Genomic DNA, 14,557 nt, shown 5'->3' on the forward strand with positions numbered 1-14,557 from the left:
AATAAACGAAACAATAAGAACACAAGAACGATTTGAATGATTTCGAATGATTAATCTTTAACACCTTAGAAGAGCTCGATAAAGAACTTCGACTGTAGAAGTGTTTAGAGTTACAATCCAAAATAAAATTAAACTTCTAGCATATTTAAGGCATACATACATGCATTATTTATAATACTACATTAACCCTAATCACGGTTCGATAGGCCCAAACCGGATATACAAAATACTAGCCTATGACGCAACACATAATACTCAACAAAATGTAATCTTAAAATTAAATGGAAAATCATAAACAATTTTATAAAAATATTCTTTGTGGATCATATAATCATTTGGTATAGTCAGTCAGATACACTATCAAACAACAAGTTTTAGTCAGAAGTTAATTCAATCATAACTTCTAACCCAGTTAACTTCTAACCCAATTAGCTACAATCAAACAACCCCTCAAAAACTTGATACAATTGATTATTTATTAGGATTTTGTTTTAATAAATATTCAATAAATTTTTATAATTAATTGGAAACTATTTATCTTTAGGAAACAATAATTTTCATTAGCAAGTAACATTACATAAATTCATATGGTACGAATTAATAAGTCATGCAAAATATTTTGGACTAGATAAATTCTTTTGTATTTTACCAAAAAGTTAGTGTTTATATTTTCTAAATTTGGTTTATAAAATATAAAAGCTTTGTCTTCTTTTTAACTCTTAATTTCAAAAAATAAGAGAAGAAAAAAGGATGGGATGGGCTTTGAATATTTTAATCAAAAGCATGGCTTGCGTTAAAGACACGGAAGACAAACTAGCTTTAGGGACATAAGTGCGTGACTAGTTAATACGTTCCGCGTAATAGATGTGCTTTATGAAAGGCTTTCATTTTCTTTTTCTCTTGGCCTTGTATAAACATAACACGAACACATGTGGTATTCTCTCTCATTTTTGGTTCATCACTTGAACTCTTGAAGTCTTTTGTTTGCCATTTTACTAGTTTATGAAACTTATTTTGAAAATAAAATCCAACAATTCTTATCAATAGCTTCCTTTCATGTTTGTTTAGATTTTTTAATTTTTGGAAATCTTAGTTTTTCGAGAATATGGATAACTTCTTTATGCATACAAATAAGTTCGTACATATTTTTTTAAAAACTTTTTAATTGTATTTTATGTGAGAAAAACTTAAATGTACTTTTTTGTCACATAATGTTGTCTTAGGAAAACAACGGTTTGTTTATGTTTTTATATATTTTTTTAAAGTATTCAAAACCAATCATGGACCTTTGTGTTGTTGTTGTATGATTTATTAAAATGATTTTTAATATTCTTTAATTCATAAAGTATGTAGTAAAAAGGTAACTAGTTTTCATATTTTTTATTTTATGTAATAGATTTGCTTTAAACTAGATCTATTTTATGCAAAATGTAACAGGATGAAGAAGATGGTCATTTTTTAAAGATCAAGTGATGCTCATGATTTCATAACACCTTTTATAAAATTTTATAACTTTTATTAAAGTTTTATAAAATTGTAACAAATTAGATTGTCAATGAAAGTGTGAGATTGAAGTCAACAAGAAGAACAACTTGAAAATTTTTGTCCGTTTGGTTCCTTAGGAATGAACTTGCCACTTTTATGTTAGCTCATAAAAGTGTCACTAGAATCTGACTTGTTTTAAACTATTATGCATGCTTGTGTTGTTTATTTTTATGTAAATATTTTGTGTGGGTGATAAATTAGATTTTCACAAACACAAACTAATATTTGGACAAAAGAAACATCACATGGAGTTTACTTTTCAATTTACAAAATGAGAACATGAGGTGTATCAAGTTATAACTTTAAAATAAAAACCAGTTTTATTAAAACGTCATTAACGATAAATTTTGAAATTGTAAAATTATATGTCTAAATGGTGATTTTATAAGCTATTCAACCTCCAATATATTAATAATAAAACGAAGTTTTATTATGTAATAAATAAGTTTCATTATCGTTCAAACTCAAACTTAATATTGGATATTATAGTTAAAATTGTTGGGATTTTATTCAAAAATTATTTTGAAAAACATAACATTTAGCAACGGAAGAATTTGATTTTGAATAAAATAAATCAAGTTTATAACCAACCATGGATCTTCTTGTAACGTTTGGAAAGATACAAGCACCAACGACGAAGACGAAGAAATAATAACCATTGTAGTTCGTTGGGTCCTCTTGGGAGGGTTGAAAGTTGATGTATAATGTGGAACCTTTGAGCACCAACAAGTTATCAATATGATTTAAGATGCTATTCTTGTAAGAAAAACTCATAATCTCTAAAGCTTAAAGTTCATAACCAAAGTATGAACTTTAAGGGATAAAAGAATGAAAACAAACTTCAAAAGGGGTGAACAAATGAGAGAGAGAGAGAGAGCACCAAGCTCTCTCACTTACCGTTTTGCATTAGACGGAAAGAATAAATGAAAGCCTTTACATAAAGTCATTTCTTAACGGATAGTCCATAAGACTTTTAGGTGCACCATGCACCTAAAGCCTAATGGTTCCCCATACTCGTAAGTCATGTATTCTTTTGATTAAATTAATCAAAACCCATGCCTTATTTTTCCTTCTTCCATTTTCAAAAATTGCAAGTAGAAAAGAAGAGCCAAAATTTTATAAACTTGTAATCTCTTTAATAATTTATAAGCTTTGTCATTTCACTAAAAGACAAAAGTATTTCTAGTCCAAAATGTTGTGCATGACTTATTAATTCGTACCATATGGAATATGTAATGTTACTTGCTAATGAAAATTATTATTTCCATAAAATAAATAATTTCTAATTAATTATAAGAGTTTATTGAATATTTATTAAAATCAATTTCAAATAAATAATCACTTATATCAAGTTGTTGTTAGTGAAACCCTTAAGATCATATGTTAATTAGCAATATAATTTTAATATGATTCATGAGCATACAAGATCTTTCAATCTCCTACTTGCACAAGACTCGTAGTAGATTGATATAGACAGTGGTGAACGTGTAGCAACATTTCCCTATCCCCCCATCAACATAGGACTTTGTTCCAATAAATCAATGTCCAATTCCTAAAAAGCTTAAGGCTACAATTAGTGTATAAGGTAAGTTTAACTGTTATCCCTTTCTCACAGACATTATATTGAACACGAGATTCAGATCATGACCAATATCATTAGGTGTTAAACTTTCGGTAAGGCACCTTAGATGTCTAACTCTCAACTCATAAGAGGAACAAATCCTATATTGACTGCATAAGCCTCTTTTATAGCTCACACCATACCTGAAAATGGATTTTATAATAGCCCGGTTAAGGATCAACATTTGACTATATCAAAGCACAACACTCCCTACACTTATGTCCCACCATGTATCTTAGGTATTAAGGATACAAATATAGTACCTTTTAATCAAGTATCACTCATGATATCGATCCATGAGGTGATCTTGATGCGGGTCAGTTGAATACTAGTTCTCTAACAAGTATCTATGAAACTTGGTTAGAGCCCATTACCTACTTTCATTTGGTGAAAGTCGACCAATCCAATTCATATTATTCTTAATGCATAATTGCTCCCAAAACTATAACCGATGTTGAACTTTTAGAATAAAAAAATTATTCATGGATTAAACATGTTAATCTATAACACAACAAGTAATGATGTTTTGATCATATCCAAGTATATCAAAACATTATACAATAGTTGTTGTCACAATGTTCCAATATCCAAATACTAAATCCAAATGTAAATCTCATTTCTAGAATAATAAAGTCTTATAGATGGGTTCGACTACACTTAATTTGTGTGAATTCTGTGAATACTAGCATCTCTATATTTCACTTTACCCTAGACATAGTTAAATATCTTGAACTATATGATTGGTGATCTTTTGTGACATAGTATCTTATCATGATTAAGTATACTCTCAAAGTCACATTGATTTCTATGCGATCTTCAGTGGTACAAATCAACATAGATTTTTAATTAACTCATTCATCCAATCGCATTTGATTTCAACTTCTAAAGTAGTGTATTCTTATTTTGTAGTAAATTATTTCATTATGTTTTTCTTGGATCTCTTTCCATCTAAACTTACTCTTCATCCCACAAAGAAGTCAAAAACCAATTATTCCTAGAAGTTAGTAATAATTGGTTTTTGACTTCATTGTGGGGTGAAAGTAAGTTTAGTTGGAATGAGGTCCACGAAAAACAAAATGACACAATATACTACAAAATAAGAATAGATTACTTTGGAAGTTGAAATCAAATACGATTGGATGAATGAGTTCATTGAAAAACTATGTTGATTTTCATCCATTCAAGGACCAGATAGAAATCATTATGACTTTGAGAGTATACTTAATCAAATTAAGAGACTCTATTTCACAAAATAGCACCAATAATATAAGCAAAGATATTTAACTATACTTAGAGTAAAGTCAAATACGTATATGATAATATTCGCAGAATTCACACAAAATAAGTTTAGTTAAAGCCATTAATTGATTCCTTCTTCTAAGCTAAGTATGAGTGGTCACTCTTCAATTATAACACTATGTTATTATAGAAATTTGAATTTTGATTTGGATTTAGCATTTGGATATTGGAACATTCTAACACCAACTATTATATAGTGTTTTGATATAATGGGATATGATTATAACATCAATACTTCCTGTGTTCTATATTAACATGCTTAATCCATCCATAATCTTGTTATTCTAAAAGTTTATAGTCGTTTATAATTTTGGGATCAATTATAAAGTACACAAATTACCCAAAACCATAAGGACCATTCATGTAACTTACTCTATTCTAAAAGTACATAATCAGTTATAATTGTGTGATCAAGTTTCATAGGTACTTGTAAGAGAACTACTAATGAACTTACCCTCATCCAGATCACCTCATGGATCGTTATCATGTGTGATAGTTGATTAAAAGGTACTATCTTTGTATCCTTAACACCTGAGATACATAGGGAGACTTAAGTGTAAGAAGTGTTGTGCTTTGATATGGTCAAATGTCGGTCCTTAATCGAGCATTTATAAAAGCAATTTTTAGGTATGGTGTGAACTACGCAAAAGGCTTACGTAGTCATGATAGGATTTATTACTCCTATGTGTTGAGAGGTAGACATCAAAGTCACCTTACCAAAACTTGAACACCACATGATATTGATTGTGATTTGTATCTCATCTTCAATATCATGTCTATGACAAAGGGATAACTGATAAAATTACCTTATACACTAATTGTGTTGGATTAAGTGTCTAAGCCCATTACCATAATTGGTATGTTCTTGACCCGAGAGTAACATGGTCCATTTGGGTTGCCTTCACTAGAACAATCTGATAGGATGGATATTTGAGAAAGAGGCTATCTATGATTTACTAATATATTATAAGTATAATATATTAATTGAGAACTCATAATATTTAATTAGTTTTGATCAAGAATTAATTTGGAATTAATTTAGTGATCAAAAGAGACTAATTAAATTAACGGGGACTGATTATGTAAATCAGTGATATATATATATATATATATATATATATATATATATATATATATATATATATATATATATATATATATATATATATATATATATTGTTTGGGCTATTGATTTATGATGGGCTAAGTTTATGTAAGTATCAATGAAGAGTTAGCCCATATGAGATATGGATCATAACCTAAGTGTATGGATTAGGGTTTACCCATGACTCTTGGAATCCTATAATATATATATGTGTTATACCTTAGCTAAAATCGCCCTAAGTGTTCTAGGAAGAGAGAGATAGCCGATTTTGGAGTGTCTAGCCTCTCTCCCAATGTCGTCTGTTGTTTATGGTGTTTGTGAACCACTATAGGCATCACACTTGAGGTGATAAGCTTTTGAAAGGCTAATAGCTAAAAGCTACCAAAAGAGATATTATGCTAACTAGTTTTATGATTTATGTACCAAAATTGTATGCTAGTTGTAGGCTTCATGCTTTGGAAATTTTATTGCATGTATAACTAGAGAAAACTTAGATGATAGAATGGTAAAAATTTGTTTGTTGATAAGGGCAGTGAAAGGTTGGTAGATGTTCTCTATTGTCTATATCAGTCTAATATGAGTTTTGCGCAAGTGGGAGGTTGAAAGATCTTGTATGCTTAAGAATCATGTTAAATTGGTACTGCTAATTAACATATGATACTAATGGGTCACACTAACAACAACTTGATACAATTGATTATTTATTAGAAATAGGTTTTAATAAATATTCAATAAACTCTTATCATTAATTGGAAAGTGTTTATTTCTAGGAAATAATAATTTTCATTTGCAAGTAACATTACATAATTCATATGGTATGAATTAATAAGACATACACAAAATTTGGAGTAGATAAATTCTTTTGTCTTTTACCAAAAAGTTGAAATTTATATTTTATAAAATTGGTTTATAAAATATAAAAGTTTTGTGTTCTTTTTAACTCTTAATTTTGAAAATAAGAGAAGAAAAAAGGATGGCATGGGCTTTGAATTAGTTTAATCAAAAGCATTGCTTACCTTCATGGCATGGGAGACAAAATAGCTTTAGGCAAATAAGTGCTTAACTAGTTAAGGAGAAGTGCTTTCACTACTAGAAAAACAGCCTTTTACGACGCTCATTGCACGTCCTAAAAGGCTCAGACGACGCGCAAAAGCGCGTCAAGGAAGGCCCTGTCATAAAGAGAGACGACGCGTATTTACGACGCGCGTTTACGACACGCAATGCGTATCAAGAAATTCCCTGTCATAAAGGAAGACGACACGCATTCGCGTGTCGTAACCTTACATCGTGCGTGTTAATGACACACATTGCGTATCAAGGAAGTCCCTGTCAAGAAAGGCCATATCATAAATGAAGATGACACACATTTTTGCATATCATAATTGTAAATGTTAAAAAAAAAAGTTATTTATGGATTTACTTATTTTCAAATTAAATTTGTGTTTAATGTTTCATAATAGAAAATAAAATATCATATACAAAATATAGAATCCATTTCATAAATTTAATGCCATACAAATAATCGTTCGAACAACTAAGGGGATCCGATTGTACATTGTTATTAAGAAGATGGAAGTATATTGTTATAATTAGAAAATAAATGAGTACAATGCGCTACGTTTGGTTCCTCTTATATAGTTTCCATCTTCAAGATTGCTATCCAATAAGCTTTTAGTATTTGCATGTAGAAATTCCATTGCAAAATGCACACGTGATAGCTCATGTCCAGGAACAGGGAGGTCTCGTGACTTTGTTGCCCCCACTGCTAAAATAACCGCATCATTCTCTTCGCGAAGGCGTTCAATTGAGTACACCGGATTGCTTCCTATTTCCAGGACAGAGGAACTGAAAATTTTATTACAACTCATTGTTTACCAACAAAACAAATTATATGATTATGATTACCTACCTACAAAAGTGGGCCCTAGCAATCCAGAATTGGGATTTTTTTCCTTCTCAAATTAGATTTAAGCCAAGTGTGGGACTACTGCTTGTAAGAATGCAATGTTGAGGGGAATCACAAGGACTGGACCATGGTGTTTGGATCACAATAACAAACCTACATACACAAAGCACAATTTTATTATTTCTGGAACCTATTAAGGATATCACTCATTGTAAGAACTAGAAAAGGATGAAAAGTTTTTAGGAAATCATATGGAGTTACCGAGCTGCAAGGGTCATCCATGTGTTGTTCTTTCTACAAATTACACCACATATTTCCGAATTAAATCTGACAGTAAGGTGACTGACTATGCTACAAAAAAATGCATAATTAACTCCTTTTTATCTTTATCACAAACTATTATGTGAATCCGATATGGTTGTATTTTTTTATTCCATATTCGAGTACCCAACAAAGATTTACATAACATCCATGGATGGCAACAAGCAGGGAAGCACAACGGTATTGCTTTTTTCAATAAAAGCTACAAGTATATGCACAGCTAAGAACTGAATAAGTTAAATAAACCTAATCTTTTCAGAAAGTTTCATGTGAAACTGGCATGAGGCTTTTACCTTTTACCATGAAAAGATCACTGAATAAAGGATTTGCAACAGAAGTCACAAAGGGCTTACAGGGTAGTATAATGCACTTACAGTTGTGTTGGTCAACGGCTTAACAATGTGGTAGTATAATGAAGTAAGTGTGTCCCCCTTGTCATTCCTGTTACAATACTAAATTAATTAATCATCAACATAATTACTTTAAAAGATTAATTTTTTATATAACAAAATAAAGAGCTCAACAGGTGAAAGCGGCAATAAGATTTGGATTAGAGAAGCTAATTCCAACATTGTATTTGGTGAAATTTCCAGTTTTGGCATCAAATGAAACATCGGTTCTTGAGCCAACATTGGTCCCCACCACACCAGAAAAGTTGACTATTGGGTTTGCGGTCAACCCGACACTTGTAGTTCAATTATCTTGTTCTCAAGTCCTTTTGGTGCATATCGATAGGCTTGGTAGCCAAAAGTGGTCTCATCTAGGTGAAAACCTAACATAGACATTATGTCGAGCACCTTGTGGGCGTGCATCAGTAACTGACCTAACAGAGACTGATTCGTGTTCATGATGATACCCTCCAAAGCAGCTTTATGAGTAGACAAATTAAGTGTGGGATATATCAACCATTAGTTCTGATATTGCATAAGAAATATATAAAATGAAAAAGCATGTATATGCAGTTGTAATGTAAACAATAAGTGATGATATAGTTTATAATTTGAACATGTATTGATTTTAAGGGGTTAGAAGAAACATGTTAACGATAAGTAAGTGCATAAAGTTAGGGATAAGCATCTCCAAATCTAAATTTTTTGACCCCAAATAATCACAAAATCATAATCATAATCACTTTTGTCAAACACTTTAAACTTATCATTGGTACTTGAAATCACAATAATTAGTTTAAACACATGTGAAATGTATTAGATTTGACCTGGAAAACCAAAGTGTGACTCCTTTTTTAAACATATAAGTGATGATCCTAGAGATATCATATATGATGAGTATATATTCTTAGGAAAAAGATATGGTAGATTATAACTTATAAGTTTAAAAGGTACTACCAGATTGTGTAACAACTTGAAAAGACATATTGCCACATTGGATGTTATATCCAAATAAAATGTGATTCATTTCTGGTCTTTTGTTTATATATGGTATAGTAGAAGTAAAGCTACATTTCACATTTTCTATCTAATACTATTTGGTGGATGATAGAAGAAGGCTACAATCTACCATGTAGTGTCTTTCTGTAATGAATTGTTGGCTTAAATGCATGATGCTTGATCCTTACAATCAAACAGATCATCCAGAGTGTAAGTCACATCTAGATAGTGGCCTTTCAGCTATCACAAAACTTGACCCAGGTTATATAACAGGTAACATTCTTTTCATCTCTCCATCTGTATATACATAAACACACACACTTATACGCTATATGTAAGTTGTAACATATAGTCCCTGAATGTGAATTCTTGATTATCAGGTCCTCTTTCATCAGTATGGAAAGAATGGTGCATTGAATTTTGGTTTGAGGCAAATGCTATTCTTGCTGTTCCATATGATTGGAGATTGTCACCATCAAATCTTGAAGAATGGGATTTGTACTTCCACAAGCTAAAGTTTGTATTCAGTTATTATATGATCTGAATCATAATAATTTTGAAACCCACAATTTAATTTTTTTTTTTAATTTCTTTGCAGACTTACCTTTGAAACAGCTCTGAAGAATTTCCCATTGCTGCCACCATCACCTGTGGCAGCAGTGTTCCACATGTACGTGACAGTACGAAGACTTTCTGTAACCACCATTTATTATTCTTTTCCATGCTTCTATCCTTTTTGAGTATAGTAGGGTTAAAACTTTATTCAATTGGATATTGGGGAATGAGAGTCGATAACATAAGAGCAACCACCATTGATTATGTATTTAGAATCTTTTTTTGATCTGTAGATGTCTACATCTCTGTGTTGGGGTTTCTTTTTGCTGAGAAAGTACCATGCATTTACTTATTTATTAAGGTCGTTTTATGGACACAGGACTTGAAATCAAGAATAAGGTTCCCTCACCACTTTACAATCAGACACTCGCCACAATTCTGGTGGAATATGCGTCTACAGTAAGATAAACATGATACCGTGAGACATTATGGAGTAATTAAGTTAAGTAGAAGAATTAATAATAAAATAAACAGGTTTACATGTCAGATTTAACATTTTTACTTGGACTTATTCAAGATGTGATGGCCTTACCATGGTACTTGGCACAGTTTATATGAAAACTGAAAAACAGTATTTTTCAAATTATGTTGATTTTGTTGTTATCTTGAATCATGGTTTTGAAGTATTAGAGCTGATTGTTGATGTTGAGAACTGTCTTCAGGCATTTGTTGGGGTTGCAGATGATCTGGATGCAATTGTTATTGCATTTAGAACTGTTCCCTAACACCCTGAGTTTAGTTTCATCACCATCATCCAGTTTAGATACATCAAGACAGTTTGCAAAAATTTGAAAATACAACAAATTATGAGGTTACATACACTCTAGTAATTTTTACACTTAGAAGGAAGATTTACAGGTCTCAGGCACATCAAAAACTTGCTTGAATCACCAACAATGCAAATACATACGAAGAACAATCATTTATTTAGACTCTTCCATTAGTCCCTGCAACCGTTGAAATTATTTTCTTGCACTACCCTGTATCAACATACAAAAACCAACAATCATACTCACACATATATATTAACATGTATATTGTATATATAAAAAAAAGAAAAGAAACTGAATATTGCCTCTGGAATGCCGAGTAAAGTAGAGGGATAAGGCTGAGAGCTCCCTGAATCTTTAGCACTATCCACCACATCAACATTATTTCAATCCATTAATATTTTATGCCACTCTTTGCATTCTTTTGACTTGCAAAAAATGCACTGCACAAACATGTAACAAGCCAAACTTTTTAATATATTTTAAAAAAAATTAAAAAGTTCTCCTATAACAATTTCCTTTCTAAAGGAATAACCTGATGCAGGACCTTTGAGAGGAACTTTGATTATTCATCATTGATGTATTTGAGGTTGTGGGAACATAAAAGTTTCCAGTTCGAGAAGAATTAGTGGTCCTACTCCCATAACCATCACCTGCAAAGTATACGCATTAAGTACCCCATCAACATTAAAGAGGATACTACACTGAAAAAAGCAGAGAGAGAGAGAGAGAGAGAGTACCTTGTGACATCTGTTGTTGATGGACATTCATGTTTCCATAATGAGAAGGTGTCACATAGCTTTCTGAGGTTCCTAAAGCATTCATCATAGGTGAATTCTTGGGCATCATTCCTAATCCGTTGTTTATTGAGCCATTTGAAAAGCCATAAGCTTTTTGTTGTAAACTAGACCTGATTCCCCCACCCATATGGCTCTCAAGGCTATGTAATATGCGACTGTTCTGGCCACCAACTTGCTGCTTCTGGTTCAGTGGTTGAGATACCATTGTCGAGTCAATAGTCGATAGCCCAACAACATTGTTGGACATATCTGTTTTCATGTAAGACTGATTAGTATTACTATTATTAAATCCAGGAGTAGGCATCATCTGGTTGCTCATTCTTTGTGCCCCCATTAATGAAATCAAACTGCTTCTGGTTCATGTAAGACTGATTAGTATTACTACCATACTTCTGTATCATGTGAATTATTAGTTGTTTTTGCACTTTACAAAAGTAAATAATGGGTAAAACCCAGCCTAACATGCCTTCCGAGTTGGATAAAGCTCAATGTTTACACCTCTAGATATATCTAACATTCAATTTTATTTTATCAATTTAAGACAAAGTCTTTTAACTCTCTAGTCTCTAGCAATTAGCACAATATGGTTTGTCTTGGAAGAACAAAATGTCTTCTTAACTGAATCCATGAGGGAATAAATCATTCGCCCTCAAGGGCATAGATTCAAAATTGATTTTTTTTTTTGTAAAACCTATCAGTACTGAAACAAATCATCCACAAGAATTCACTTGGCATTTGAAAAGTATCTAAATTGAATTCAAAGACAGATTTGAGCTCATTTTTTTGTAGGAATAGGAGTAGCAACTATAAGTATAAGTTAAATTCTCTTTACCCATGTACCAGAATCATTCACCATTCATAGTCCACAACAAAGAGACCAAAACCCTAACTTATCAGCAAAAATAGACAGAAAGAATCAAAATAGTAAACATGTGGATGTGTGTGTGGTGCTGTGTGCGACTGTGAACAACTATCATAATGGGATTAAGAAGAAAAAAAGTAGGGGAGATGGATGTCTCACCTGAGACATAAAAAAACGAGAATAAGGGAGATGGAATGGAGCGTACCTGAGATGCTTAGAGAGTAGAATTGGGGATCAAGGAAGGAGGAGGAAATCACGATTAATATCTGTATCGCTTTTCTAGTTAGGGTTTTACAGAGGAGAATACAAGAAGAATCAAAATTGAAATCAGAGGCATGAATAAAGGAGAAAGAAGAGCAATTTTTACAATACAGAGGAGTGCACCTTACCAAATAATCCTTCGATTGACTGCAATTTGGAGTCAAATTGATATTGATTCAGCTAGATAATACCAATTTCGATTTCAATTTCATATACTCTAAGTCTTTGTGGCCTATAAAACACGGTGTGTGGCTGATGATGCACAACCTGCGAGCTGCTGATACGAGCTATTGGTTTGTACCCAACGCTTTACCAGCAATACCTTCTCCCGATACGAGCTGCTGGGTTGAGGTCGCCTCAAAGAACCCTAAAATCTCTGGATCGAACACATACGAAGCGGATTCAATCACATAAATGGGCCCAAATCTTCCTTCACATGGGCCCCATGTTTGCCTTGTCTAATTACTGGAAACCATAGTTGAACAAGAATGTATGTGTCCATTATGCATTTTTCATTCAATAGCAAAGTCTTGAACCGATCGATCATCAAAGAATTCTTGATAGTCATCAAGAGGGTTCAAATTTGTTTCCTCTGGGGAAACGATTGGATCAAAACATCCCATGAATATGTCTGTGGAACTAAAGTAAGAAGGTGAAAAATCCAAAAGGGTTGAAGAAGACAGATTAGGACTACTAAAAGCAAGATTGTTTTCTTTTATGGATCCAAACATGGTGGTATGATTGTCCATAAAAAAATTCTTTCTTCTTCAAGTCAAAATTCTATAACAATTAACTTCAACATTAATCTAACCTAGGGCTTGTAAACTTGAGCAATCGTTGCAGTCTCTGGTGAGGTGAAGTGAGCTCGAGGTCGCCGGCGGAAAGATATGAGTCGAGGTCAGAGGTGAGTTGAGGTAGAGTACTCCTTGAAAAATCCCTAGATAATGATACTTGCACGTCAGCGAGGATGTGAACCTGAAGCGGGCCCTCAATTCTTAATTCTACGCTGGAGTACTTGATCTGAGATACGAGCTTGGTTGCGTTATTCTTTTAGGATAAACAAAAAGGATTTTGTAGTGGTGGAGGCGGATTAGGGTTTACAGAGAAAATGAGAAGGAGAGATTGAAGGTTGTCAGCTGGTGGCGTGCTTGCCTTGATCAATGTCGACGATCGGGAATGGAAAGGAATGATGGTCAAAGTGTGAGGGAAGAAGTAGGTGGCAGTCAATGTCGGCAGGGGGAAGGAAGGAGCGTTGATAATTAGGGCAAGAGGGAAAGGAAGAAAAAGGAAAGCGGGGATTTTAATTTTTTAGGAGTTCATTTTCCCCCTCGGCTACTAAAGGATGGAAGGCACGTTTCCATTAAAATTTATAAAGCAACATCCTCAGACGACACACGTTTTATTATAGGCCCCCTCCATATTTTTTTTAGACACTAATTTAAGGGCACGCAAAAATGCACGCCCTAAATCCTTAAAATTTATAGAGATATGACATTATTTTTAGATCACACACTTTTGCATATCATGAATCAATGCGTATCATAAATTGCGCGTCGTAAAAGCCTGTTTTCTAGTAGTGTTTATGCAAGGCTTTCATATTCTTTTTCTTCTAGCCTTGTAAAACAGTAACATGCATGCATGTGGTATTCTCTCTCCCTTGTGGTTCATTACTTGAACAATACTTCCTTTCTTCTTCTCTCTTGAATTTCATATTTGTTATGAACTTCAAGCTTAAGAGTTAAAATTTTATGGAATAGAATCTACATCAAGTTGAGTTATTGTTGGTGTCTTAAAATTTTTACATTCTCCATCAACTTCCAATACTCCCAAGAGGACCCGAAGAACTACAAAGGTTGTGATTTCTTCATTCATTCTTTTGTTGGTGTTTTAATATTTCAAAAACTTTCAAGAAGATCCTTGGTGGGTATAATTTTTTGTGTTATTTTTGAAATATTGAAGTCTTTCGTTTGCCATTTTAATATTTTTTGAAAATTATTTTGAAACAAAACCAAAACAAGACCTATTAGGTTATGTTATCTTAGGCGAAGCTCGTGGGTGAGGCGT

The 14,557-nt window shown here is 32.6% G+C and overlaps 1 protein-coding gene and 1 long non-coding RNA gene across 3 annotated transcripts; both read right to left on the reverse strand.

Moving 5' to 3' along the window:
* Window positions 1-7,087: 7,087 nt before the first annotated feature.
* LOC144997967 (uncharacterized) lies at window positions 7,088-8,765 on the reverse strand. 2 transcript variants are annotated; one of them, XR_013660035.1, is made up of 3 exons: window positions 7,738-8,765; window positions 7,480-7,629; window positions 7,088-7,395 (listed from the first exon to the last, which is right to left on the reverse strand). It is a non-coding gene; the product is annotated as an uncharacterized LOC144997967 (long non-coding RNA). The 2 variants fall into 2 exon arrangements; XR_013660036.1 differs by having other exon boundaries at window positions 7,088-7,415.
* Window positions 8,766-9,011: 246 nt separating this feature from the next.
* Window positions 9,012-12,661, reverse strand: LOC145044926 (histone acetyltransferase HAC1-like). Its single transcript, XM_078993283.1, has 7 exons — window positions 12,438-12,661; window positions 11,311-11,619; window positions 11,106-11,223; window positions 10,876-11,013; window positions 10,333-10,780; window positions 9,790-10,194; window positions 9,012-9,696 (listed from the first exon to the last, which is right to left on the reverse strand). The coding sequence occupies exons 2-4, from the start codon at window positions 11,615-11,617 to the stop codon at window positions 10,965-10,967; spliced, it is 474 nt and encodes a 157-aa protein (XP_078849409.1). The 5' UTR covers window positions 11,618-11,619; window positions 12,438-12,661; the 3' UTR covers window positions 9,012-9,696; window positions 9,790-10,194; window positions 10,333-10,780; window positions 10,876-10,964.
* Between the last annotated feature and the right edge of the window lie 1,896 nt (window positions 12,662-14,557).

The sequence above is a fragment of the Lactuca saligna genome, chromosome 5 (genome assembly GCF_052625555.1).
Source record: "Lactuca saligna cultivar CGN05327 chromosome 5, ASM5262555v1, whole genome shotgun sequence".
In the NCBI taxonomy this organism is placed as follows: Eukaryota; Viridiplantae; Streptophyta; class Magnoliopsida; order Asterales; family Asteraceae; genus Lactuca; species Lactuca saligna.

Coding starts and splice junctions, on each gene's coding strand:
- LOC145044926 (XM_078993283.1), bottom strand. CDS start 11,617: ATGTCCAACAATGTTGTTGGGCTATCGACTATTGACTCGACAATGGTA. Junction 11,224..11,310: donor TCAACAACAGATGTCACAAG/GTACTCTCTCTC, acceptor TATACTTTGCAG/GTGATGGTTATGGGAGTAGG. Junction 11,014..11,105: donor TCTCAAAGGTCCTGCATCAG/GTTATTCCTTTA, acceptor ATGTTTGTGCAG/TGCATTTTTTGCAAGTCAAA.